The sequence below is a fragment of the Triticum dicoccoides genome, chromosome 4B (genome assembly GCF_002162155.2).
Source record: "Triticum dicoccoides isolate Atlit2015 ecotype Zavitan chromosome 4B, WEW_v2.0, whole genome shotgun sequence".
Taxonomy (NCBI): domain Eukaryota; kingdom Viridiplantae; phylum Streptophyta; class Magnoliopsida; order Poales; family Poaceae; genus Triticum; species Triticum dicoccoides.
In genome coordinates, this window is record NC_041387.1 from 663,587,304 (window position 1) to 663,614,000 (window position 26,697).

The 26,697-nt window shown below is 47.6% G+C and overlaps 4 protein-coding genes across 5 annotated transcripts; 2 read left to right on the forward strand and 2 right to left on the reverse strand.

Annotated features, from left to right (window-relative positions):
• Positions 1-6,044: 6,044 nt before the first annotated feature.
• On the forward strand, positions 6,045-11,679 carry LOC119292157 (protein PAIR1-like). Its single transcript, XM_037570988.1, has 11 exons — positions 6,045-6,246; positions 6,365-6,926; positions 7,627-7,777; positions 8,091-8,225; positions 8,454-8,506; positions 8,595-8,792; positions 9,359-9,418; positions 9,506-9,897; positions 10,415-10,610; positions 11,022-11,088; positions 11,212-11,679. Exons 1-11 carry the CDS (start codon positions 6,188-6,190, stop codon positions 11,337-11,339), a joined length of 2,001 nt encoding a protein of 666 aa, XP_037426885.1. The 5' UTR covers positions 6,045-6,187; the 3' UTR covers positions 11,340-11,679.
• A 1,969-nt stretch (positions 11,680-13,648) lies between these two features.
• Positions 13,649-17,815, forward strand: LOC119292158. Its single transcript, XM_037570990.1, has 6 exons — positions 13,649-13,805; positions 14,050-14,108; positions 14,954-16,385; positions 16,459-16,571; positions 16,659-16,899; positions 17,010-17,815. Exons 1-6 carry the CDS (start codon positions 13,649-13,651, stop codon positions 17,564-17,566), a joined length of 2,559 nt encoding a protein of 852 aa, XP_037426887.1. The 3' UTR covers positions 17,567-17,815.
• LOC119292159 lies at positions 15,557-18,495 on the reverse strand. 2 transcript variants are annotated; one of them, XM_037570991.1, is made up of 2 exons: positions 18,009-18,495; positions 15,557-16,265 (listed from the first exon to the last, which is right to left on the reverse strand). In XM_037570991.1, the coding sequence occupies exon 1, from the start codon at positions 18,437-18,439 to the stop codon at positions 18,032-18,034; it is 408 nt and encodes a 135-aa protein (XP_037426888.1). In that variant the 5' UTR covers positions 18,440-18,495; the 3' UTR covers positions 15,557-16,265; positions 18,009-18,031. The 2 variants fall into 2 exon arrangements, with proteins under 2 accessions (XP_037426888.1, XP_037426889.1); XM_037570992.1 differs by lacking the exon at positions 15,557-16,265 and adding an exon at positions 16,768-16,875.
• A 3,610-nt stretch (positions 18,496-22,105) lies between these two features.
• On the reverse strand, positions 22,106-25,009 carry LOC119292160 (probable apyrase 3). Its single transcript, XM_037570993.1, has 7 exons — positions 24,701-25,009; positions 24,477-24,605; positions 24,273-24,329; positions 24,058-24,150; positions 23,570-23,775; positions 23,048-23,139; positions 22,106-22,936 (listed from the first exon to the last, which is right to left on the reverse strand). The coding sequence occupies exons 1-7, from the start codon at positions 24,971-24,973 to the stop codon at positions 22,401-22,403; spliced, it is 1,386 nt and encodes a 461-aa protein (XP_037426890.1). The 5' UTR covers positions 24,974-25,009; the 3' UTR covers positions 22,106-22,400.
• Between the last annotated feature and the right edge of the window lie 1,688 nt (positions 25,010-26,697).

Here is a 26,697-nt window from a genome sequence, read left to right on the forward strand (position 1 = left end):
CGCTTATTCCGCAGCTTCTGCTGTGAGTTACAAATATGAGCAACGGCACCGGTATCAAATACCCAGGAGTTACTACGAGTACTGGTAAGGTACACATCAATTACATGTATATCAAATATACCTTTAGTGTTGCCAGCCTTCTTATCCGCTAAGTATTTGGGGCAGTTCCGCTTCCAGTGACCCTTCCCCTTGCAATAAAAGCACTCAGTCTCAGGCTTGGTCCATTCTTTGACTTCTTCCCGGCAACTGGCTTACCGGGCGCGGCAACCTCCTTGCCGTCCTTCTTGAAGTTCTTCTTACCCTTGCCCTTCTTGAACTTAGTGGTCTTATTGACCATCAACACTTGATGTTCTTTCTTGATTTCAACCTCTGCTGACTTCAGCATAGAAAATACTTCAGGAATGGTCTTTACCATCCCCTGCATATTGTAGTTCATCACAAAGCTCTTGTAGCTTGGTGGGAGCGACTGAAGGATTCTGTCAATGACTGCCTCATCAGGGAGGTTAATATTCAGCTGGGTCATACGGTTGTGCAACCCAGACATCTTGAGTATGTGCTCACTGACAGAACTATTTTCCTCCATCTTACAACTATAGAACTTGTCGGAGATGTCATATCTCTCGACCCGGGCGTGAGCTTGGAAAACTAGTTTCAGCTCTTCGAACATCTCATATGCTCCGTGATGCTCAAAACGCTTTTGGAGCCCCGGTTCTAAGCTGTAAAGCATGCCGCACTGAACGAGGGAGTAATCATCAGCACGAGACTGCCAAGCATTCATAATGTCTTGGTTCTCTGGGACGGGAGCGTCACCTAGCGGTCCTTCTAGAACATATTGTTTCCTGGCAGCTATGAGGATGATCCTCAAGTTCCGGACCCAGTCCGTATAGTTGCTGCCATCATCTTTCAGCTTGGTTTTCTCTAGGAACGCGTTGAAGTTCAAGTTGACATGAGCGTTGGCCATTTGATCTACAAGACATATTTGCAAAAGGTTTTAGACTAAGTTCATGATAATTAAGTTCATCTAATCAAATTATTGAATGAACTCCCACTCAGATTAGACATCCCTCTAGTCATCTAAGTGTTACACGATCCGAGTCGACTAGGCCGTGTCCGATCATCACGTGAGACGGACTAGTCATCGTCGGTGAACATTCTCATGTTGATCGTATCTTCCATACGACTCGTGTTCGACCTTTCGGTCTCCGTGTTCCGAGGCCATGTCTGTACATGCTAGGCTCGTCAAGTTAACCCTAAGTGTTTTTGCATGTGTTAAACTGTCTTACACCCGTTGTATGTGAACGTAAGGATCTATCACACCCGATCATCACGTGGTGCTTCGAAACGACGAACTTTAGCAACGGTGCACAGTTAGGGGAGAACACTTCTTGAAATTGTTGTAAGGGATCATCTTATTTACTACCGTCGTTCTAAGTAAACAAGATGCATAAAACATAATAAACATCACATGCAATTATATAAAGTAGTGACATGATATGGCCAATATCATATAGCTCCTTTGATCTTCATCTTCGGGGCTCCATGATCATCTTGTCACCGGCATGACACCATGATCTCCATCATCATGATCTCCATCATCGTGTCTTCATGAAGTTGTCACGCCAACGACTACTTCTACTTCTATGACTAACGCGTTTAGCAATAAAGTAAAGTAGTTTACATGGCGTTCTTTAATGACACGCAGGTCATACAAAAATAAAGACAACTCCTATGGCTCCTGCCGGTTGTCATACTCATCGACATGCAAGTCGTGATTCCTATTACAAGAACATGATCTCATACATCACAATATATCATTCATCATTCATCACAACTTCTGGCTATATCACATCACATGACAATTGCTGCAAAAACAAGTTAGACGTCCTCTAATTGTTGTTGCATCTTTTACGTGGCTGCAATTGGGTTCTAGCAAGAACGTTTTCTTAACTACGAATAACCACAACGTGATCTTGTCAACTTCTATTTACCCTTCATAAGGACCCTTTTCGTCGAATCCACTTCAACTAAAGTGGGAGAGACAGACACCCGCCAGCCACCTTATGCAACTAGTGCATGTTAGTCGGTGGAACCAGTCTCAGGTAAGCGTACGTGTAAGGTTGGTCTGGGCCGCTTCATCCCACAATACCGCTGAAGCAAGATAAGACTAGTAGCGGCAAGCAAGTCGACAAGATCTACGCCCACAACAAAATTGTGTTCTACTCGTGCAAAGAGAACTACGCATAGACCTAGCTCATGATGCCACTGTTGGGGAACGTTGCAGAAAATTAAAATTTTTCCTATGGTTTCACCAAGATCCATCTATGAGTTCATCTAAGCAACGAGTCAAGGGAGTGAGTTTGCATCTACATACCACTTGTAGATCGAGTGCGGAAGCGTTCAAGGGGATGGTGATGATGGAGTCGTACTCGTCGTGATTCGGATCACCGATGACCAAGTGCTGAACGGACAGCACCTCCGCGTTCAACACACGTACGGTACGGGCGACGTCTCCTTCGTCTTGATCCAGCAAGGAGGAAGGAGAGGATGAGGAAGACAGCTCCAATGGCAGCACGACGGCGTGGTGCAGTTGGTGCAGCAGTACTCCGGCAGGGCTTCGCCAAGCACGTACGGAGGAGGAGAGGTGTTGGGGAGGGGAGGGGCTGCGCCTTGAGTTGTGGTGTGTTGCAGCCCTCCCCTCGCCCCTCTATATATAGGAGGAGAGGGGAAAGGGGGCCGGCCCTCTAGGGGAAACCCTAGAGGGGGGCGGCGGCCAAAGGGAGAGGGAAAAGGGGTGGCTTGCCCCCCAAGCTAGGGGGCGCCCCCTTTAGGGTTTCCCCTCCCCTTGCCCTAGCCGCATGGGCCTAGGTGGGGAGGCGCGCCCAGCCCACTAGGGGCTGGCTCCCTCTCCCACACAGCCCATGTGCCCCCCCCCGGGAGGGGTGGCTCCACCCGGTGGACCCCCGGAACCCTTCCGGTGGCCCCGGTACAATACCGGTATGCCACCGAAACTTTCCGGTGTTCGTTTAACCACTTTCCTTATATAAATCTTTACCTCCGGACCATTCCGGAACTCCTCGTGACGTCCGGGATCTCATCCGGGACTCCGAACAACATTCGGTAATCACATACAAGTCTTCCTAATAACTCTAGCGTCACCGAACCTTAAGTGTGTAGACCCTACGGGTTCGGGAGACATGCAGACATGACCGGGATGCTCTCAGGTCAATAACCAACAGCGGGATCTGGATACCCATGTTGGCTCCCACATGCTCCTCGATGTTGTCATCGGATGAACCACGATGTCAAGGATTCGATCAAACCCCGTATGCAATTCCCTTTGTCAATCGGTACGTTACATGCCCGAGACTCGATCGTCGGTATCCCAATACCTCGTTCAGTCTCGTTACCGGCAAGTCACTTTACTCGTACCGTAATGCATGATCCCGTGACAAGACACTTGGCCACCTTGAGCTCATTATGATGATGCACTACCGAATGGGCCCAATGATACCTCTCCATAACACGGAGTGACAAATCCCAGTCTCGATCCGTGTCAACCCAACAGACACTTTCGGAGATACCTGTAATGCACCTTTATAGTCACCCAGTTACGTTGTGACGTTTGGTACACCCAAAGCACTCCTACGGTATCCGGGAGTTACACGATCTCATGGTCTAAGGAAGAGATACTTGACATTGGAAAAGCTCTAGCAAACGAACTAACTGACCTTTGTGCTATGCTTAGGATTGGGTCTTGTCCATCACATCATTCTCCTAATGATGTGATCCCGTTATCAACGACATCCAATGTCCATAGCCAGGAAACCATGACTATCTGTTGATCACAACGAGCTAGTCAACTAGAGGCTCACCAGGGACATATTGTGGTCTATGTACTCACACGTGTATTACGGTTTGCGGATAATACAGTTATAGCATGAATAAAAGACTATTATCATGAACAAAGAAATATAATAATAACACTTTTATTATTGCCTCTAGGGCATATTTCCAACAGCATTCCTGTCGCTGGTCCAGGCTCAGCAACAAGTGCCACGTCTACTCTCACGACGCCATCTTTGCACGGAACACCGTGCTGGAGAAGTCTGCGAGCTGGTCAGCTATGGGCAAAGAAACACTCATGAAGAAACCTGCCTCTTTCTCTTTCTTTCCCCTTCGGCGTGCCCGATTCCCGACTGTGGACAGGTACCGGGGCTTCACGGGGCGTTGGTCAGGCCACTTCCTCGTCGACCACAGCGCCGATTTCTTGCATTTCGTCTATGGCCAGTCATTCGAAGTGAATCTGGAGGCGTCCCTGCCTTTTCTTGTTCTTCTTGGAGAGGACGATCACCTCTTTTTGTTCCTGAACAAGAACATGACGCCCTTCAGCATGCCTTCTCCGTGGTTTGCCTCAGGACCGGCGACCTTCTGAGATGATGTGAATAGGTGATGTTTGCCTCAGGAGAAGGCATATCGGTTGGGACTTGGGAGGTCTGCTTCTGTATGATGTGAATAGGTCATGTTTTCTTCTCTCCTATGTTATTTGTTCTAAAATGGAAATGCATGCAGCAGTGTAAATTTGTTTTGTAAAAGTAAATTTTTTATGTCCTATCGCTAGGTAAAGTAAGATCAACATGTACATCTGTATGTAAAAGAAGTAAAGAACTGGTTCCGCCTGGCTATTAGTACAACATTGCATACTATGGCCTAAATATTCGGATTAACAGTTCATTTGTATAAAGTTTAATGCTCCATTTCAGACAAGCAGGATCAGTAGAACAAGCTAGTTTCAATCACACATCCCTGATTTTTTTCTTGAACAAATGGAAGTAGCTCTGCGTTTTTTTGAACAATTAGGGGGCGGGGGGAGCAACCCCACCTGAATATGTTACTCAAAAGAAAGAGTACAATGAGAGGTGAGGAAAAGGCGCAAAGACATGGCGGCGTCCCTATTAATCGGGTCTTTGAACCAAAAGCCCCAAACCGTGAAATCAGAGATTACATTCTATGAGGTATCCATAGCCGAATGAATCTCTGAGTGAAACACCTGGGCATTACGCATTACGGGTGTCCTAGAGTTTCCAAAGGGCGGCGAGAACGACGTGGGCCAGAGGTTGATGTCGAGGCCACCCAGAGTGGCAGTATCCCAAAGGTGCTTGATGTTGGAGCGAGGGTGAAGGCCCAATAGCCGCCAAACCTAGACCTCCCTAGGGAATGAGATGACCAGGTGCGAGGCGTCCTCGAAGTGGTGGGCACATCTCGGGCAGGAGGAGTCGGAGGCGATGGTCTTGTGATGCAAGTCCGCCTTCGTGTTGAACCTATCCCTGAAAAGAGCCAGCCCAAAATCTTGACCTTGATAGTTGCCTTGGCACTCCAAATGCGGTCGGCGTGGAAATCAAGCTCGTCGGCGGAGGAGAGCAGGGAGTAGGCGCACCTCGCATAGAACGGGACGTTGTGGGTGAGGAACCTGTCATCGGGAGCGTCCCTGGTACCAACATCCTGCAAAAAAAGATTGAACAACAGCAAAGCTTGACATTTATATATAGAAGAAATGAATTGACCAAAAAACGGATACAACCGAGCAATACACACCAGCCGCGAGGCTGGATACCAGTCAAGCCGGCAACTCCGCCTCCCAAGTGACCGGAATCGACACCCTACAACACGACTTGAAGCCGCCAACCCAGCATACAGAGAACACATCCACATCGGTCCTGGGCCCGGTCACCAGCCGAGCGGATGACTTTGCCACCCAAGTGAGTAGAGCTGACACCCTACATTCTTTTTTTTTTTCGAGTCAAACAACTCCGTTTGAGGCGACGACTCAGAGCCGACGCTGGGCCTCAACCAAAGGCCTAGCAGGCTAGCAGAACCACGCTGTTCTGGGCCGGATGGTATTCATCGCTCAGTTCGTGCAGCAACGCAGCCCGAGACCATTTCGCGCACCGCCCACGCTGCCAGCCTGGGCCCGCATGGCCGGCTGCCTATAAGGCAACGGCCAGTGCGAGGGGGCCCCACCAGCCAGGAAGCAGCAGAGAGAGGATTCAAATTCCAATTCCTCGGTGTCCCCCCATTCCCCAACACCACCAGTCCACCACCGCCGCCACCCAATCCGTCGCTCCCCTCCTCCCCGCCGGCGATCGCCGCCGGGGACCTCCTCGGCGGGGGCCCGCTCCGGGGCCGGGCGATGAAGCTGAAGATCAACAATGCGTGCGACATCGCCTCCATCTCCGTCCTCCCTTCCCGGTACGCCCAGGCCGATCCGCGCCCAATTCCCCTCCCCTCTCGCCGCCGGCCGCTCCCGTTCGTTCCGAGGCGTGCCTGGTTTAATTCGTGCCCGTGGCGTGTTTTGTTGGTGGTGCAGGAGGACAGGAGGGAGCAGCAGTGGCGGTGGCGGGATGAGCGCGCCTGCTGCTGCTTCCGCGGCGGCGGCGGCGGCCGCGCAGCAGCAGCGGTCCCAGTCGATGTCGCAGAAGTCCTTCTCGCAGGGTGGAGGCGGCGGCTCGTTCTCGCAGGGCGTCGGGGCGTCCTTCTCGCAGGGTGGAGGCGGCGGCTCGTTCTCGCAGGGCGTCGGGGCGTCCTTCTCGCAGGCCATAGGCAGCGGAGGCGCGTCCTTCTCCCAGGCCAGAGGCAGCGGAGGCGCCGCGTTCTCTCAGGGCGGCGGAGGCGGAGGAGCCGCGTTCTCTCAGGGCGTAGGTGGTGGAGGCGCTGCGTTCTCTCAGGGCGGAGGTGGCGGAGGCGCGGCCTTCTCTCAGGGCGGTGGGAACGGAGTTGCGGCCTTCTCTCAGGGCGGTGGAAGCGGAGGCGCGTCCTTCTCCCAGGGCGGTGGCGGCGCGCCGCTCGTGCACGCGCAGTCGCAGCTCTCGCAGGCCTCCCTCGACGCGAACCTCCTCAGCCTCCTCTCGCAGGCTCCCGCGCGCGACCAGGTCTCGTACACATCATTCCTCCTTCTTCTCCAATTGTTGCCGCGTTTGATCCATGATCCATGATCGAGGCCGCGTTTGCTTCGACGGTACCGCTTGGATCACAGGATCAGTGTGTTCGGTGAATTTGTTGGATCAGTGGATCACTAGCATGTCGGGTATGACGGTCTCGTGTCTGTTGCTTGCAGTAGCGAGTTTGCATCGAATTGGTTGGTGTTGGTCACTGTTAATTAGTCGCTTCCACTGAATCTGATTGTGCTTGTTGGTAGGCTGAAGAAATAGTTTAAATCACTGCAGTGGCCATTTCATTGGGCAAATTAGTGAACCAAGTGTAGTATCTCAATTTGGTGCACGCGAGCATTCATGTACTGCATTTTACTGAAAGTGTAAGGGGAACGACATCCATGTGATCCTTTTCTGCTAGACTCTTTGAAATGGTGATTTTGATCTGTATGATTTGTCGGAATTGACGCCGTTCTGTGCACAGTTAGTATGCAGTTACGATTTATTCATATTCGGCAATGCAGAGGGAATGCCCAAACCAACAGTTCTTGTCCTAATAAATGTTTGAGTGAGAACAACTATGTTTGTTGTTATATTTGCTTGTTACAGAAGGTGCCTTCCTTCAGAAAAGTTATATAATGTGCACACTGTTTATCTGCTGCCCAATTGTGATCTCCATTCTCTTTTCTTTGGTGACCAGAGATTTGCCTTGCAACAGGACTCGTCGAAGAGGACATCTTCATATCCTGCCAGTTCAGCTTCTTGTGTGCGCGAGGAATCTCAGCTGCAACTGACAAAGATACCAACCAACCCTATCCACCGCTGGAGCCCCTCTCTTCCGGATAGCAGATGTAAACTCAAGCCCTTGCGCCTGACAGAATTTACATTTTATCCATTTTTCTTTTGCGGGAAAGTGCATTTCATTCATCACCATAACAACAGTTCACATGCTCTTCAAGCACACTAATTTTGGTGTTCTGAATAGGTTCACAAAAATTCTCTCATTGACTGGGCATGTAAGGTCAAATAGTACATGCTTTAAACAGATAGTGCACCTGAAGCTGTTCTAAACGTAGACTCTAGATTTATTTTAAGCTGTCACATTGTCATGATATACCTGGAAGTGTATTTCGACTAAAGTGCCAGTTGATGTTGTTTCGACAGGTCAGGTTAATGAAGAAGTTGAGCGCAAATTTCAGCATCTTGCCAGTTCAGTACATAAGATGGGAATGATATTAGACTCAGTGCAAAATGATGTGATGCAGTTAAACAGAGCCATGAAGGAGGCATCACTGGACTGTAAGTAACCCTCTAATTGGTACTCCCTCTGTAAACAAATATAAGAACGTTTAGATCACTGAAGTAGTGATCAAACGCTCTTATATTTCTTTACGGAGGGAGTATTTTAGATCAATAAGGACAATAGTAACTGCTGCTATTTTCTTCATGAGTTCTGCACTCTAATTCTGTTACTTCCCACAAATAGTACATCATCGACTAATGAGAGCATGCATTCACTTTGTTCAGCTGGTAGCATTCAGAAAAAGTTTGCGCTCCTAGAGGACTCTCTAAAGCAAATTGTAAGGATAGTTGCTGGTTCAGTCCTTTTTTCGCTGCTTCTTTTTGCTGAGGCAACAAAGTTTAATTAATCCAAACGTGGTACCACAGCTTAAGGAACAAGATGACCTCAAAGCAGTCGTTGAAGAAATCACAGAAAGTAATCCTGACCAACTGAGTGTTCTCAACTCTCTCGCCAGCAAACAGGATGAGATGTCTTCGTTACTTTCAGTCTTGCCAAACCATGTGCAAGGAGAACTGGGGCAACTGAAGGCTGACATCTTCAGAACTTTCTCAAAGGAGATGGAGGTACTACTGCTAAGATCGACCACTAGCTTTGATACAACTCTGTTAGGTTCACTTGTGTTTGGGAATTCTTCTGATGGCTGGCTTGTGCATATAAGTAATTATCTTTTTTAGAAGAACAGGGAGCCTTTCCCCGGTTCCATTATATTAATGAAACCAAATTCAGATCAGATTCAGTTATTACATAAGCTCACTAAGAGGAGCAGATATAAGTAATTATCTTATCTTGCTGATTTACCACCATGTAAAATTCTCTCTTATGTCCATATGTGTGAGCTTAGTTTCTATGAAGGCGTATATAAGCTGGTTCATACCATTTTCTTCTATATCTTATTTTTCTTTCAGGAAGCGTAATTCCGTTGTCTATTCAAGATATCTAACACTAAAAATTCTCAGTCTACACTAGGGCTTATTTTTTCAGCATTTTACTCTGAAGTTAAAAGATTGCTTTTGAAGAACATGCACAACCTTGTATATCATGTGGCATGCTAAGACCCCATCACTTCACATACTAGAGTAAAGCAACTAATGCGGGTTTTGCTGACCTTTGCCTATTTGTATCTGGACAGGGGATGGTTAGAGCTGTCAGATCTGTTGATACCAGGCTTGACCAGATGCAAATGCTGGCAGTACGTGTACTTGTCACTCAACTAATTGAATTAGCAAGCCTTTCAGTACTTTTCTCCTCTCATTCTGTTTCCCTTTATTTGCTGAAGAACCAGACAAGAGTAGCAAACGGAAGCCCCCTGATGATGCAGACACCAGTAGCCTATGGAAGCCCCCTGATGAACCAGACAACAGTAGCAGATGGAGGCCCCCTGATGAACCAAGGACCAGTGGCAGATGGGAGGCCGCGGAAGAAACAAAGGCCAGCGGCAAATGGAAGGTCCCAGAGGAAGAAGCTAACACCTGTAGCAAATGGAAGGCCCCAGAGGAAGAAACAAAGACCAGTAGCAAACGGAAGGCCCCAGAGGAACCAAAGACCAGTACCAAATGGAAGGCCCCAGGTGAAACAAGCAGAGACAGCAGATGCAAGTCCGCAGATGAACCAGAAACCCGAGGCAAATGGAGAGGCCCTGATGAACCGAGTAGTACCAGTAACACAAGCGTAATCTTCTAACCTCAGCTTCTTACATATCCAAGTTGTTAGATAACTACTACTCCCTCTGTTCACTTTTATAAGGCCTTAAAGACAATTCAGACAATGTACAAAATAGCCCATTTTTAGCTGTCTAAAATGACTTACAAAAGTGAACGGAGGGAGTAGTATGCATTGCTGTAGTATGGGGCATCAGTGTGAAAATTGTCTTGATGAAAAATCGAAACGCAAACTGAACCTATAAATCTTGAAATCCTCAAGAGGGGAAAGCTTAGATACTCTCATGCCGCTCCAAAAGGGGTATTAAACTTGTCTTCTTTTTCATGACAAAGCTAGTTAATTCTGGCAATGGAAATCTTGAAATGTCCAGTATTCTAATGCTTGTACAGTAGAGTGTTATCTCTGTTTTGACAGCAAGATCAGATTGGTGTGTTTCAGTTATATTGCCTCCACTTTGCTTCAGTTCTCCCTGTTCCTGTTTGGTTCGAGATTCTACTACTACTAATGAGGCTTGTTTGTCTGTCAGTGTCAGTGCCAGCGCTCCTGCACCCTTGGTTTACCACAGGAAGACAGAAGGTGTGAAGCCAAATGTGGAGAAGGGGATGGCAAAGGCCGCCACAGAAGCGCGGAAATTGGACGGCTCAGGCGACAGCAGGCCGGCGCCACCTAAAGAGCAAGAGCTGGCGATTCAGAAGGACAATGAAGAGGCGCCCATCAACAAGGTAACCCGCGCCGCAACCTTGCTCGTTTCTAGCTTGACCAAACAACCGTAAATGCTATCAGAGATGAGATCACCTAACACAATGCTGCTATCTAGCTAAATTGTTATGGTTTGACCTGAAAGAAGAACACCACTGATGAACTGAAACAATTGCCCTGAAAGAAGAACTTGACTGGTTAACCGAATCATTTTGTCCTGAAAGAAGAACATGAATGATTTACTGCCTGAATTTACGCGATCATGCTTGCTGCTGCTGCTTCATTTATGCTCTGTAGTTTAGTTTGCCCCTGTTGATCAATCAAGTGGTAATAAACAGTAGGTTGAACTGTGAAGTTGTTGTTGCGGTTATATTTCTGTGCGATGATGATGACGATGATGTTGATGGCTGTTGCGGATGGAATACAAAATGCAGGCGACGTTGACCATTGTCATCGACTCGGACGAGGAGGAGGGGGGCGTCATGCTGAAGGCCGGAGCAGGTAGAGCCAGCCGTGGAACTGAACTGAACTGAACTGAACTTCCTACTGAACTTCCTTTCTCCCTCTACGCTGCTGTGAATTGTAAACCCATGTGATGTGGGAGTGACTGTGTGTCTGGTGCAGGTGGCGCCGGTGGTGCGGCGGCGGCGGAGGAGGCGGTGGGCGAGGTGGAGGCGCTGGAGATGCTGCGGCGGGCGAGGAAGCGCCGGCGGAGGGAGGAGGCCAGCGCCGCCGCGCTGGACCGCTGCTAGACTGTGTATTCACTAACTAGTACTCCTTCCGTTCGGAATTACTTGTCGCAGAAGTGGATGTATTTAGACATATTTTAGTTGTACATACATCCATTTTCCGAGACAAGTAATTCCAAACGGAGGGAGTAGCAGCAACCCAACGGTAGCGATTGGCGTACAGATGCAGAGGCGGGTCGACAGACAGTGGCTTCAGAAGAGAGGTTAGGGGGCGGATTACAGAGGGAGAGGTACAGATTTACTACTAGAGTACACAGCAAGGGCAGATGTTCACGGTACACTGCTGTCACAGTGCCATTTTCATCTGCTGTTCCAGCCTGATGATGGAGCCGTTTTGCTCGTCCCTTGTTTTTTTCTTTTTCTTTTTTTGTATCCTCTGTTCTCGTGTGGTCCGCTAGTTGGCCAGGCAGCCAGCGCAAACAAGGGCCGCTGGCTCTAGAGACTAGACTAGAGAGAGACGAGGAATCCAGGCGCGATGCCGACGGATCGCATGAACATAGACCGACCGCAGTGCAGCCAGCCTAGAGAGAGAGAGGTAGAGGTGGGCCGGTTTGAACGGAGGTCGGTGCCTTTTACGCTGGCAGGCTACGTGTGCCGGCTACACTACGTACTCCATCGATCGCAGCCACAGCACGTACCTGACATGCACGCATAATCAGCAAACCAGGGCAAATATATACTAGAAAGCGAACCAACCCGTGGTTGGATGTGATGCGACAGTGGTATCCCAGCCCATCAGGGTTCATTCCTGGATTTATTTCAGGATTTCGGACAATGCGCTTTCAATGGGAGGAGACGTTTTTGTCGACGAGACGCTTATAATGACTTTGTAAGGTGACATGCCGGCTCAGTCTTTCAGAGGTGCTCATAGGGATAAGGCGTGTGTTTATAGAGATGAGTGTATGCGCGTATGTATGAGCGCTTGCGTCTGTACTGATGTTCAAAAACAAAGTATACATTGGGGGAAAAAAAACAAGGCACGTGCGCATGCTTACTGCTCACGTTATATCCTGTCCCCGAGTGTGTAGTACTCCGACTAGTGTTTAACGGAAATGGGATGTACGTACTTAAATTACACTTATTTAGATAAGCGGCGTATTTCTTAACTTAAAATTTTGCATCAAATGAATACAAAGCATGATTAGCAGCACACAACCTCTGCATAACTAAGATGCGGACAGCCAACATAAATAGTTTGACACAAGTAAAAAGAAAAAAATTAGCTCCAAGCACATGCATGGCACATCCATTCACATTTTCCATAAAGAAGGTAAAAAAATTACATTTTCCGTAAAGAAAAACACGACCATGCATTCAGCAATTTACTAAAACGATATGGATGTACGGAGGATTGATCCGTGCCCCCAACAAATCACGAAATAAACAAATTGGTAGTGGGATGCTTTTACCACAAGGCTGGACCATTGCTACAGGAATACATATGCTTCAAGGACAATTATCAATCAAACGCTCTGATCCTGCCACCTTTTCCTGCAGAGCAGCGGGGTGGGGAAAAAGCATGCGTGCCTGGTGCCTGCCTGCTGCTTGTGCGTGTGTGTGGTCACCTTGATGCGTGCCCATGGCATGTGCCGCTGCTACAACTGTCCGTCGCCATAGCTGTGCTGCTTGCCCCTCCACACCAGCTCCACAAAGCGCAAAGAGAGGCCGGCAGGCACACATACAGGGGAAGACGATGAAAAGGATGGCGTGCCACTGACTGACCTGACTGGCACCGGCCTGTGCGAGCCAGCAAGAAAGGCTTCTCCTTCTCATTCCTTCCTTCCTTCCGTCGCCGACGACCGACGTCGTCGGCGAGCCTGGCTGCAGCTGGCCGTATCATCCCTTCACATGGTCAGAGACTTCTCATGGTTGGTTGCTGATCTCCTCGACTCCTCCTCGGGCTCGGAGCTAGCGGCGGTTCTTCATCTTCTTCCCTGCTGCGCCGTGAGTAATTCTTTCTTGTTATGCTCTTGCCTTGTTTGTTTTGGAACCATAATAATACGAGTTGTCTCTGCGGTGGCTTCGCATGCCCAGCTCCGTTCCTGTGATTACTACAATAGCAGAGAAAAGTAACAAGGGTCAGAACAGAACCCAACCAGAGTGAAACATGCCAATCACAACATGCTCATTTGCAGCCAACTCTGATTTTGTTTGTTCATCTAATTGCAGCAGAGTGCAGACATTTTCTGCGACCAGGCTCGCTTGATTTGCTGCAAGAAAATTAATCAGCCCCACCCATCAACTGAACAGCTGATACTGCTGGGTACTTCAACTTCAGAGTTCAGAGAGCAGGCAGAAGGAACCATCCCAGAATGGGCAAGACGAGCCGGAGACGGGCTACGCAGATCCAAGAGAACAATGTAGGCTGCACTTGGGGCCTCATCCGCATGTTCTACTCCCGCCGCGACCCCAAGCTCATCCTCGACAGAAAGCAAGGGAGCAGAAGGCACTCCTTCAGTGGATTCGCTGGTACTTCCCTTGGTTTACAAACAACAGTTGTATTAACTGTGTCAATACTACCATCTTCAGTTCTTATAATCCATGGTGTCCGTCCTTCGCTTCACACTTCTCTATGCTACAAACTAGCAACAAATCCAACTACATTTAACTGGGAAATACCAAGGCATTCGGGAAATGCATCAATCAGGCAGGCTGTAAATTCTGTTATTGGGATTAATTTGTACTGCTGCTAATGCACCCTGCATGGTTGCAGGAAGAGGGCACTCCAGAAACAAGTCCAGAGACTTTGAGGAACCAGATGAAGGCGGAGATGTAAGTTCTCTACAGCAATTAGCAAATGGAAACGATGCGGTTTCAAGAGTGAAAAAAGAGATATATTATTACTTTTCTTACTGTAGATAGCATAGTGCTTTCGTTGACACCACCACTCCACAAAGATGCAGCAGATGCAAGCAAGTTACTTGCATAACAAAGTTGCTGTGACTTGTCGAATTGAAAGTGTCAACTTGGTTTTAATAGCAGCCAGCAAGTCTTCAAGGCAAAGTGTAGTTTAATATAAGTTGAGTAACAATAAACATAGAAAAAGCAGTTCTGATATGTCAACAAGCATAGCTTGCTATGCATGGACTTGTATTGAAGAACCATCATTCAGCCCCCCTTTGATGCAATACAGACCCTGTTCAAGCTTTGCTTGTGTCGTTTGTGCCGAAACTGAATTTGTTGACATTCTGAAAACCTAAGTGCATTACTTACAACCTATTCGGTTGCAAGTTACTGTCTCCAACTCCAAACCGAAACAAGATACTCCCTCCTTCCCAAAATATAAGGTGCGATTGACTTTTTACGGTCTTTGATGCACAACTTTGACCAGTAATATATATCAAAGTATATGGATTGAACATGTATAAATGACATCGCTGTATTTGTCTTGCAAAGCAATTTTATTTCATATGTATGTATAATAATTTTATAGACATATAATACATAAAAAATATAGTCAAAGTTGTGCAACGAAGACCAGAAAAGTCAAACCGTGCCTTATATTTTGGGAAGGAGGGAGTAATTTTTTTTATTTACTTCCAAGTGCATGCTAACATAACAAAATAAGATTTACTTGTTTCCTGGTAAGAACTCATTTTTGGTCTTATATTTCTTAGAACATGGAGGAACGCAGTACTACGAAGCCAACTGTTAAAAGACTTATGGAGGGCGAGCTGGGAAAGCTAAAACAGTCCAAGAAGATTCCAAATGATGAAGTTCGAAGAATATTGGCTGACCTGGGACATGATGTCTGTCTGGACAAAGGTGCAATGCAAAACAGCAAACCAAATGGCGTCGCAAGTCCCCACCCAGGCATCGGCATTGCTTCTTCCTCTGGATCCTTTGATCCCGGTGGTTCCAACTGCATGAAACAGGCAGAAGAAGATGGCCTTGAGCTTGCTTTGTCAGATTTCATGGGACAGGTCTATAAGTACCACGATGAAGGGCCACATGATGATTGCAGGAATACGAGTGAATTATACCCTGAATTAGAGTCCATTATCCATACAAAGATTAATGAATATAACAATCCTCCATGTGACCTTGATTATCAGAAAACACCGGTGAGTGAGGAAAAGCAGCTTGTTGACAACAAATATATTTGCAACAGACATGTAGGGGCCAGGCTCGAGCCCAAGAAAATGCTTGAAAAAACAAACGTTGTTGAACATACAAAGGCTTCAAATCAGCGTGAGTTGGCTATCAAAACAAAGAATAAAGAGAGCAGGAATATATTTTTCTGGAAGAAAGATAAATCAAGCAGAACACATGCACCTGAAGGAAGGTCTTCTCAGCCAGTTAACAAAATAGTAATACTGAAGCCAAATCCAAGGGGAGGATTTGATCCTACAGAAGCAACTGCATCGACATCCTTCCATCGGCAATCAGGTGGAATTCAAGCTCCAGAATACAGTGCAGCTGAATGTTCAACATTTTCAGTTAAGGAAGTCAGGAGAAGATTCAGAATCGTGACCGGAGAAACTAGAGAAGGAAGACCCCCGATGAACGAAGATGATGTACAAAGAGATCCGTGTTTGCTCAGAGACTCATTTACAATTATAAAGGATTCCAGACAGGCCCCTCCAGCTACTGATAAAAATGATGCTCGACCTTCAAACAGCAGTAAACACAAGCAAATAAATGATTCACTAGGTGGTTTCAACAGCGACGTATCTACCTCAAAGGATGCATCCACCTTCTACGCAGAAGCCAAAAAACATTTAACAGAAATTCTGAAGGACAATACTCATACTGGCAAGTATCCAAGTCCAGCAGTTCAGGTCTCAAGGTCCTTGGTAGGAATGCTTTCCCTCCCTCAGTGCAGTACCCCATCATCACCTGGGAGTACCCCAAGGGTAAGAGAATGTATTGAACATTCACAGGAAGAGAAAAATATTTGTGCCATACAAAAGACCGAGGGGGAAGAATCTGCGGAAGAAGGAAATAAATCAGAGGAAGATTCAGGGAGTGCTGAGTGTGGTACTAGTGAAGTACCGGTTGAAAAAACTGATCAAGAAAAACATTACAAGGAAGAAGACACACAACAAGGTGAGTGATTACAGAATACAAAATTATCAAATACTGCATGGATATTATATTAACAGAATATGAATACTTGCAGACGTTGAACTCGATACTGGTTGTATTGAAGAAATTGACAATCTGGATCACTCGCAAGCAATTCGGAATGCGCAATGCATTTCAGCAGAGCAACACAAATATAACTCACCCCCAGTATGTTCAAGACAATATTTATTGCTATTTCATCTAGTTTCCATTGATGTGTTAGTTTAATGAAAATTTTGAATGTCTGCATTGAAGGAAACGACGGAAGCAGCAGAACCAGGTAAAGAGCATGCTGAGATTTGTCCAGGTTCCCCTAAGAATGTTGTCAAGATGCTAGAGCACCAAGAGCCAGAAACTCCCAGACGAAGCGCGTCACTTGGACCAACATCACAAGAGGAAAACCATGAAAAGCAAGAGCAACCCAGTCCTGTGTCTATTCTTGATCCATTCTTCCATGAAGATGACGACAGCCCTGAAAATAAGAGCCCAATGCAATGTAATATTCAATTGATAAAAAATCTAATGTATGCTTACCATTGACCTTCAGAAAAACAAAGTGTTTTTTTAAAAAAATCTAACGGTTTCATCTCCCAAAATGACGTACAGGTGAGTTGCGCCAAGATGTCTCGAGTCCCCACCGGTACTACCAAGATGATGGATCAGACCCAGAGGAGATCTTCTGGGAGGACAAGGATGTCAGGTTAGGTTACATAGAAACAGTGCTGGAGCTGTCGGAATTATGCACATACCAGAACTTGGATGTATGGTATCTAGAAGATGAATTGGTCAGCCCTTGCCTGTTTGAAGAACTACTTCAAGGCAATCATCAAACTGATGATTTCATGCTCTTCTTTGACTGCATCTGTGAAGCTATAACCGCAATACAGGGGAAACACTTTGGAAGCCCCTATTGCTTATCTTTTGTCAGACAAAACATACAGGCACCTCCAATGGGACAGAAGCTCATCTCAGAAATAAATAAGCACATTGAGGGCCATCTCTGCTATGAATTTCCAAGCACATTGAACCAGCTAATTAACATGGATCTGGAAGAGGGGACTTGGATGGATCTTCGATCGGAAAGTGAGGAGACTGTTGTGGAAATATGGGAATTCTTGCTGGATGAACTGCTAGAAGATGTCGCTTATGACTTGTGGATATAGTCTATCAGGGCGATCAAGGCAGAGCATTGTGTGCTTGCTAATGTGAGTATTAGATACAGTAACTTTTAACATGTTTGGGAGGGAAGAGCGGTGAGCTTTTTTTTCTTGATGGTGTGCAGCTGACGGTTACGATGTTGTTCTTGTGCCTTGTGTGGTGTGTGCATATGTGATTTGTGTGACTACTAGTGTCAGTTAGTTATGCAAAATACAATCAAAATGACACCCATTTCAGTGGAGTTCAGAGTGATCCATAATCAGTGCGCGCATAACCAACACCGGTGCATATATCATCCATTCCAGTCATACCCATAATAACATATCCTACAGCAGATTCAGAATTCGACAACAGTAAACATGAGAGAACAGAACATACCCATGACATATCCTACAGCAGTTTCAGAATTAAGCAGCAGGACAGGAGGCCGGATTAAGGATCAGTTACCAATCAACCGACGAATCAGCTGTTCAGCTGAGCTTCTTGATCCCACTGCCGCCGCCGTCGCCGTCGCTGTGTTTCTTGGTGACCTCGGGGCTGAACTTGTCCTCCTCCATAGATCCCCTTCCTCCAGCCGGGGGAGCTGCGTTTCCTCCCTCCTTCTCCTCCTCCTCCTCATCCTCCTCCTCGTCGTCGGTGAGATCTATCTCGACGAAGCCCTTCTGTCCGCGCTGCTCCCGGACCTGCGCAAGAAACTCCTCGTCCGGCGGCGGCAGAGGCTCCAGGAATTCCTCGGCCCTCATGAGCGTGTCCAGGTGGAACTGCGGCAAGACCACCCTCGTCTTCTCCTTCTTCGTCCTCTCTTGTCCCTTTGCGGGCGCCGCTGGATCCTCGCCGGCGGCGACTGGCGGCGCCGCCTCGGATGACGAGCTCGCCATTTCGCCTGCCTCTCTCGCCGGCCCCGCCGCTCTCCCTTCTTTCTCTTCGAGAAATCCGGCCCGGTAACCCTGGGTCAGTTTTCCCTTCCGGCTAAGGCAGAAAAGCCCGTGATGATCTCGTACGGCCCGGCCCAGCCCGATGGCTGCATTGCGTGTATGATCTCGGCCGGGCCCAACAAATCACTGGTTGGGCCACATTTTTTTTCTTCGTTCTGAAACTTACACCTTTGAATCCTCAATTTGAACTCCGTTGCACTGCATGCTGACGGCGATGGAATGTCCGTGTGTGCGTTTGCACCTTATCGCATGTCTCATTTCGTGGATTATTCTTCACTGCAGACCATTTCTATCATAATGGTGACATTTTTTTTTGAACAGGATAATCGTGACATTTTCGCAGTCGTGAAGAACCACGACTCCGACATTCAGTAAACCACATGTGAATGAGTGCGGCTGTGTGCAGGGCCGGGCCCACAGTGGTGCCAAATGTGCGGCCCGCACAAGGCCCAAAATTCTGGGGGGCCCCAAATTTTTATATAGGACTAGTATTAGAAAAAAAAACTAAGCGGTACTGGGCCTACTGGCGCTGGAGTTGGGCTGGAGAGAGGCGACGAGGCCGTCGAGCGCAATCCTCGTCCTACTCATCTAAACACGAGCGCTACAATTTCTCAAAAGAAAAAAAGGATCGCTACATGGATCGGATCGGCATCGGGCCACAGGAAACAAATCGGGATCGTCCCTGCCATCGGGGATCATCTCGCAGGGCAATTCTCGATCCTGGCTACAGGAAAGGAATGGTAGCCTCGTCTCGTCGCCACTTGCCAGGGCCCGCTCGTCGCCTCGTCCCCGGTCCTGGTCATTAGGGCATCTCCAGCCGCGCCCCCAACAGATCCTCCCAGGCCACTTTTTCAGCGCCGGCGCCGAAAAAACGGCCCAGTCGCGCCCCCAGGACGCCAAAAATCGTCGGTTCGGACCTTTTTTCCGCCCGGCGGTCACAGGCCTAACCCGACGCGCTGGGGTGCCGTTGGGGGCTCCGGCGCTAGGAAAAAGCACGCCTGGCCCACACCGACAGGGGAAAAGTCAAGGTTTTCTTCCCCCGACTCGCCTCGCACCCCCCCCACCCCTCGGCCACCACTAGCTATATCCCGGCGACGGCCGCCGGCCTACTCCGCTAGATAGCCATTCCCCGCCGGAAAATAGTAGCGCTTCGCCGTGGCAGTCCCTCGCGCAGCAGCTGGGCGTTTTCGGCCGCGGTTTAACGGCGGGTACACGCCCACCGCGCGCAAGGTGTTCGGCGTTTTGACTGTCTCGGCGATGGACTCGGATGAGGAGGAAGAGCTCGCCGCGCTGCTGGAGGAGGAAGCTGCGGCCGACGTCCAGGAAGAAGAGTATCTGATGGTGCTCGCCGCCCTCGCCCAGCTGCTGGCGATCAATGAAAAGCCGCGTCGAGGTGGCTCGGCGCCGGGGCGGGTGAAAGCAAAGAACCGGCATCGTCTGCAAGGCTACTGCATGCTCTACTCCGACTACTTCGCCGATGCTCCACTTCATGGCGAGAGAACATTTCGGCGCCGTTATCGGATGAGCCGAAAGCTCTTCCTCAGGATTGTGAATTGCATCTGGGAGTTCGACAACTACTTCAAGTGCAAGATGGATTGCACTGGCGCTCTTGGATTCACCTCCATCCAGAAGTGCACGACAGCGATGAGGATGCTTGCATATGGAGCTCCCAGTGATTCACTCGACGACTATGGGCGCATGGCCGAGTCCACCAGCATAGAGTGTTTCTACAAGTTCTGTCAGGCAGTGGTGGCAGTGTTTGGGCCACAGTACTTGAGAACACCCAATGCGGAAGACACTGCTCAGATCCTAGCCCAGAATGCAGCAAGAGGATTTCCTGGGATGCTTCGAAGCATCGACTGCATGCATTGGCAATGAAAGAACTGCCCATTTGGTTGGCAGGGGATGTACAAAGGCGCCAAAGGCGGTTGCAGTGTGGTGCTTGAGGCGGTAGCCACACAGGACCTCTGGATTTGGCACTCCTTCTTTGGTAATGCCAGGAACTCACAATGACATCAACATGTTGTAGTGCTCTGCTATTTTTGCCAAGCTCGTTGAGGGTCATTCTCCTCCGGTGAACTTCGAGATCAATGGGCACCAATACAACAAGGGGTACTATCTAGCTGACGGCATCTATCCGAGATGGTTGACATTTGTAAAGACGATCTCAAACCCTGTGGCAGGAGGCAAGAACGCCTGGTTTGCGAAGGTTCAGGAGGCTTGCAGGAAGGATGTCGAGCGGGCATTTGGTGTGCTCCAATCTCGATTCGCTGTTGTTTGGTACCTCGCTCAGACTTGGTCGAAAGATCAAATGTGGGATATCATGACTTGCTGTGTCATCTTGCATAACATGATCATCGAGAGCGAGCAAGAAGACCCAGTGTTTGACACTGAATCATACTACAGGCAGGGTCCTCTAGCCGAAGTTGATCACCAGCTACCGGCAACTTGGACTGCCTATCTCAGTATGCGTCAGGAGATCCAAGATCCACAGGTGCATCATCAACTGCAGAAAAGATCTGATTGAGCACCTATGGAGGCTCAAGGGGGACGCCGCGTGATGAAATACGAGTTTTTATTTGTTGAACTATATAATTTGTATTGAACTATTTGTTGTTGTAGTATTTTGTTGAAGTATTTGATTTTTCTGTGATGAAATATGTGATAAGGAATAATTGTGTTGATAATTGAACGCCGAGACACGGCGAAACCATGCCGAATATGGGCCTATTCTCGCCCATATGGGCCGTTTATTCGCCGAAATTGGGCTGCAAAGTGGGCCAATTTCGGCGCCTTGGGGCGACGACTGGGCGCAAAACCGTCCCCAGTGCCGAGTGTATCGCCGGCTCGCCCCCAGGGGGCGATTTCTATGCGTCCTGGGGGGCCAACGGCTGGAGATGCCCTTAGATCGATCGGAATCCAGATTCAGGGCGACATTGCCGCTGCCGTCCTTGCCTTCCTCGCCTCCTCTCTCAAATTTCAGACTTGTCGACATCGTCTCGTCGGATTGATCGATGACCGACTCCAACCTCCAGGTGTTTAGCGAGTCCTTTTTTCGATTAACTTCAGTTCCTATTTTAATTCCTAATTTTTTAATTACTATTGACAGGATGGTTACTTCGTTACAGATTGGTTCTTACCTCTTCGATTAAAGATCATAGTGTAGCAGTTCTACCGAACATGACCCAAAAATAGGTGAGTTAGATGGTTCGTCTAATTGTCAAACATTGACGAATGATCTTCAATTGATATATGCTACTGTATAACTTCAATTTTATTTTATTCATTTTCTTTATCTTGTGTTTCAATGATACACATTTGAGTCATCATGGGAAAACACCAGTCTCGTGCCTATAAGCGTAAGAGAAAAGCACAAAAACAAAACTTAATTAATAAACCTTCCAAAGGTGGTATATGGACAGATTTGTTAGAAAAGAAGCACCACAAGTGTCATCTGGTAATCAGTCTGTTGATCCCTCTACCCTTGCACTTGCAATTGTTCTTTACAATGATTCTAGACATGGTTAGACAGAGATAAATAATATGTCCGACTGTTATGTAAGATATTATATTACATAAATATTATAATATTTTTCTGCGAGATATATATATACACACACATTATAATAGCTCGTTAGTTTTTTTATGAGATAGGGCCCTATTTTTTAGTTTCGCACAGGGCCTCAAATTTTGCCGGCCCAGCCCTGGCTGTGTGTGTGCGCCTGTGGCGTGCACATCTATATGTCGTTGTACTCCTACACATTAGACTAGGCAATTCTCGCCACAAAGATGATAAAAGGATTACAATTGGAGATGGCGTCCAAGCATATGCACCTTATTGCAATTAATCGTATGATACACATGCTTGCACCTTATTGTGAGGGATTGGCAATTATATCTAAAATCATGCATCGTTGAGCCGCTTGGTGGGTGAGACGGCCTCGATGGCTTCTCCGAGCGCCCATGCGGCTTCGATGAAGTACTCCCCATGCTTCACCTTCTGCGCCACCGTGATTTCCTTGGTGGGCTCCAGGCCGAAACCGTCCACGAGCAAGGAGTACTGGTAGACGAGGTCCATGCAGATGTAGGGCGTGTCGACGGATCGCACCTTGGGGTACGTGGCCTTGGCTTCCATGAAGCCCATCGGGCAGATCTTCTCGGCGGCGGCCCTGAACGCCGCAGGGGTGGTCTTCCCGCTTGTGGCCTCACTGTCGATCAAGCCAACGTCTGCTGCCATGTAGTAGAAGCTGGAGGTGACGTAGAGGTCGGCTTGGCCAGGGCCGCCACCACCATTCCATGCGCCATTGAAGGTGCAGTTCTTGGCCTGGCAGGGCGCGTTGATCTTAAGCGCCTTGGTGACATCCTCTCTGCACTTGTCGTATGCTGCTCCTTGAGGAGGCGCTATGGCGTCATATTGCTCTCCATTATAGGTGTATTTGCCTTCATTCATATTCAAGAAATGTATAAATGTACAACGATCACTCCTTTATTTGATTATATTACGTGCTATGCTAACTGAACCCAAATTAAGGATATATATATATATCATACCATTGTATCCCCGCAGCATGCAGTAGCTCACTGGACCATTCTTGGCCTTGAAGATCTCTACCCGAGAAGCCATTGCGCCATAGTGCAAGTAGCTGAAATGGTTCAAAAATTACCACCCGTAAAACCATTAATAAGGGGAGCAAAGTAGTTACCACATGGCCTTTGTAGAATTGCAACATACTCCCTCTGTTTTTATTTACCCCACACATTAGCTTTGATTCAAGTCAAGTTTTTATAAAGTTTGACCAACTTTATAGAAAATTATATGAACATTTACAATAATAAATCTATATAATATGAAAATATATTCAATGATGATTTTAATCGTATTAATTTGGTGGTGTATGTGTTGGTATATACTTTTTCTCTACAAACTTGATCAAAATTTATAAAGTTTAACTTTAGACAAAGCTAATATGTAGAACAAATAAATACAAAGGGACTAACAGAGTTGGATGCACAACAATAAGTGATAAAATAACAGAGGAGGGAGCTTAGCTAGCTAGGGTCCAAGTAAGTAACCTGTGAACATAGACGTTGTAATCTCTTCCTTTGAGATACTCTTTGGTGACGTATGGATCGTCCCCTTGAGGCACCCCGGGAGCGGTAGCGGCGGCATCCGCGGAGATGGCATATGCCATCTGCACTGACCCGCCTCCAAGGTCGATCACACCCACCGTCTTGGAGTAGTCTCCTCCTAAATTACCCAGCAGGTAATTCAGAGCAACCTACGTACGGTGCAATATCAATTTGTGTGACAACAGTAAATACATCTACGTGGATATATATACTGAGTAATTAAGTCAGGTCATGTAAGTACTTTCTCCGTTCACAAATATAAGATGTTTTGCATATTTCAATATGGATTACTAGAACTGAAATAAGTGAACAAACACACTATATATTACACATTTTATTTATAAAAATACGTAGAATATCTTATATTTGTGAACGGAAGGAGTAGTATACTAGTGGGACGGAGCGAGTACATAGGGTAGGAGTATACGTACCCACAGGTAAGACCCTTCCTGAGACCCCTTGAGGACATTGATCCAACTAGGATTGTACTGGAATTTGCTCTGGCTGTGGACAGCATCCCTCACCTGTACGTGCGTACGTGTTTTGGTTAGGAATAATCAGTTCAAACAAGTCCATCCGTTTCAAATTTTAGTACTATATATAGATACTGGAACAAGAGTAGAATTTAGAGATAAGAAATAATTACTGCTTCAAGAATTTGCTCTGCTTTCTCGTCTCCGATGAGCCTGAGCCCAGCCGTCGCCTGCACATATTCATTCCATTTCTAATTTTAGCGATTGATTTGTGTCCCATATTAAAATTTCGTTTCAATTTGTTTGGTGGCTAGTAAACTAGGTGCTGGACAAACTGTAAAAGTATTTATTATTGATATAGTTTGTTAAGGACGGACCCCTAGTTTAACGGGCGTTTTCTTCATGAGCGAGCGGGGCACGGTGCTCTTGGCCTTCTCCAGCAGAGGCACGATGGACTTGGCCGCCTCCTGCGGCCGGCCGGCGTACGCGCTCAGCCCCGGCTCTACCTATAGTCACCAACAAATCAAAAGAAATATGAGAGGACAGCAACATCATACATACTCCTAGAATAGATTGCTATGCGTCGTGCATAAATATATACCTTGGCGAAGACCTCGATGTCGTCGCCGTCGCCAATGTCGATGAGCTCCATCTTCTTGTCGAACCGGAAGACGTGGACGCGCGTGCCCGTGCTGCCCGCGTCGAAGATCACCGCGTACTTCCCGGCCGCCTTCTTCAGCTCGGGCTCCTCCTCGGCGACGGCCCCAATACCGGCCTTCCGGCCGAGCACCGCCACGTCGGCGGCAAAGGCCGAGCCGGCGAACGAGAGGGCCACGAGGAGGAAGAGGAGGACGCCCGAGGCATGACGAGCCATGGCGAGCTGCTGCTGGAGTGCTGCTGGGTGGCTTAGTGCGCGTGCTCGAGTGAGCAGCCGAAAGGGTATTAAAAGGAGGCGGGAGTTTCCATGGGCAGCCCCAGGGTTTGGTTGGCCGCGCAGATGAGTCCCTGCCATGCAAAATAAAACAATCCATCTTACTGTAGGGAGGGTAGTAGAATTGTACTGTGAGTAACACTAGTGCGTGCGTGCGTGCGTGCGTCGATGTCATCGTGAAAAGATGATGTGGATGGATGGGGTTGTTGGATCTGAAACGTGGATCTACCAATGCAAGTTACTGTGGATGTGCTGCTAGTATCGCTAATGCCAATCAATTGTGAGGCTGGTCACAATGGGAGGAACTTAGCAGTAACATCACACACTCCAATACAACTTTGCTTATGTGGTTAATGAAGAGAGAAGTGCTTGTGGTAACTAGCTAAGTTACCGGAACATCACACACTCCAAAAAACAATGAGTCTATAACCTAATAAATACATCGTTACATGACACTACATAGATGTTTCTACCCACTATGGAGGTAGTAACATAGTCTAGGGAAGTGTGCAAGTTACTCCCTCCTTTTCGGTCTCAAAATTTTAGTTTTTCCATTTTATAAGGCTCAATTTGGTTGTTTCCCATCACATGTTCAGATTCCAAGGTGCATTAAATCATTGCATGCAAGTATTGAGAGAAAATTGACCAATGCATGTACTTTATGCATGCATGCATTGCAATTAATGCATTGATAAATATAATTTTTTAAGAAAAACAAGAGCAATAATTAGATGCTTTTGCAAACTACAAAAAGTATTCCAGCACTCACCATCTACCTTGGTTGGTGAGATTTTTGAATTGAGCTTTATAAATCGGAAAGGAGGGAGTACTAACTTATGTTTTTGCCCATTGTGACCAGCCTAAGTAGAGCAGTAATATCATCATCATTCAACAACTTTTGATCCATCCAAAAAAGTTGTCGTCTGGGCCCCCCCTCCACGCGAAACACGCTGCATGCTTAAACAATATTGTGGCGGGGCCCTTACCCTAGCTACCCGACGTACGCGCGACACGGACACATGCATGCATGGGCCTCCAAAAGATCATTTCGCCGGCCGGCCAGTCACTCTCTCGTCGATCTCCACCCACATATGGAATATAATCACAGCGTAAGAGCATCTCCAACAGCACAAAAATTTCGCACCCTAAAATAGTTTTAGTCCCTAACTGCAGCATTTTTAGCGCGCCAGGCCGAACGTTAGTTTAGCAGATTTTCAAAAACGCGCGCTAAAAAAACAACATAGTGTAAACTATGAAGCGCGCGCAATCCGGCGCCTCAAAATTGCAGCTTTTGATAGCGTTTTTCAGCGTGCGCTCAACCCTTTTTTGCGCCCCGCACTATTTTACAGCTTCTGTTGTAGCTGTCCGGCGCCCAAAAAACCCAAATTTTAGCGCTCGGAGCAGTTTTTGGGCGCCTGTTAGAGATGCTCTGTGGCCAAACTCCAACGCGCGAAACGTGCCGGCCGACCACTGTATCTTTTGAAGGCTGGCTACTGTGCCGGCCGCTGGCTTTGTTGTCAGCGATAAAACTTGTCCACTCTGAAGGCTGGTTCCTGCGCCGGTCACTGGCTTTGTTGCCGGCGTCAGACTGTAGGCCACTAGTTGTGTTGTCGGCCGGCGTGAACTAGTGCGAACCGCGACCCGCGGCTTAATCCTTTGTTTCTCAC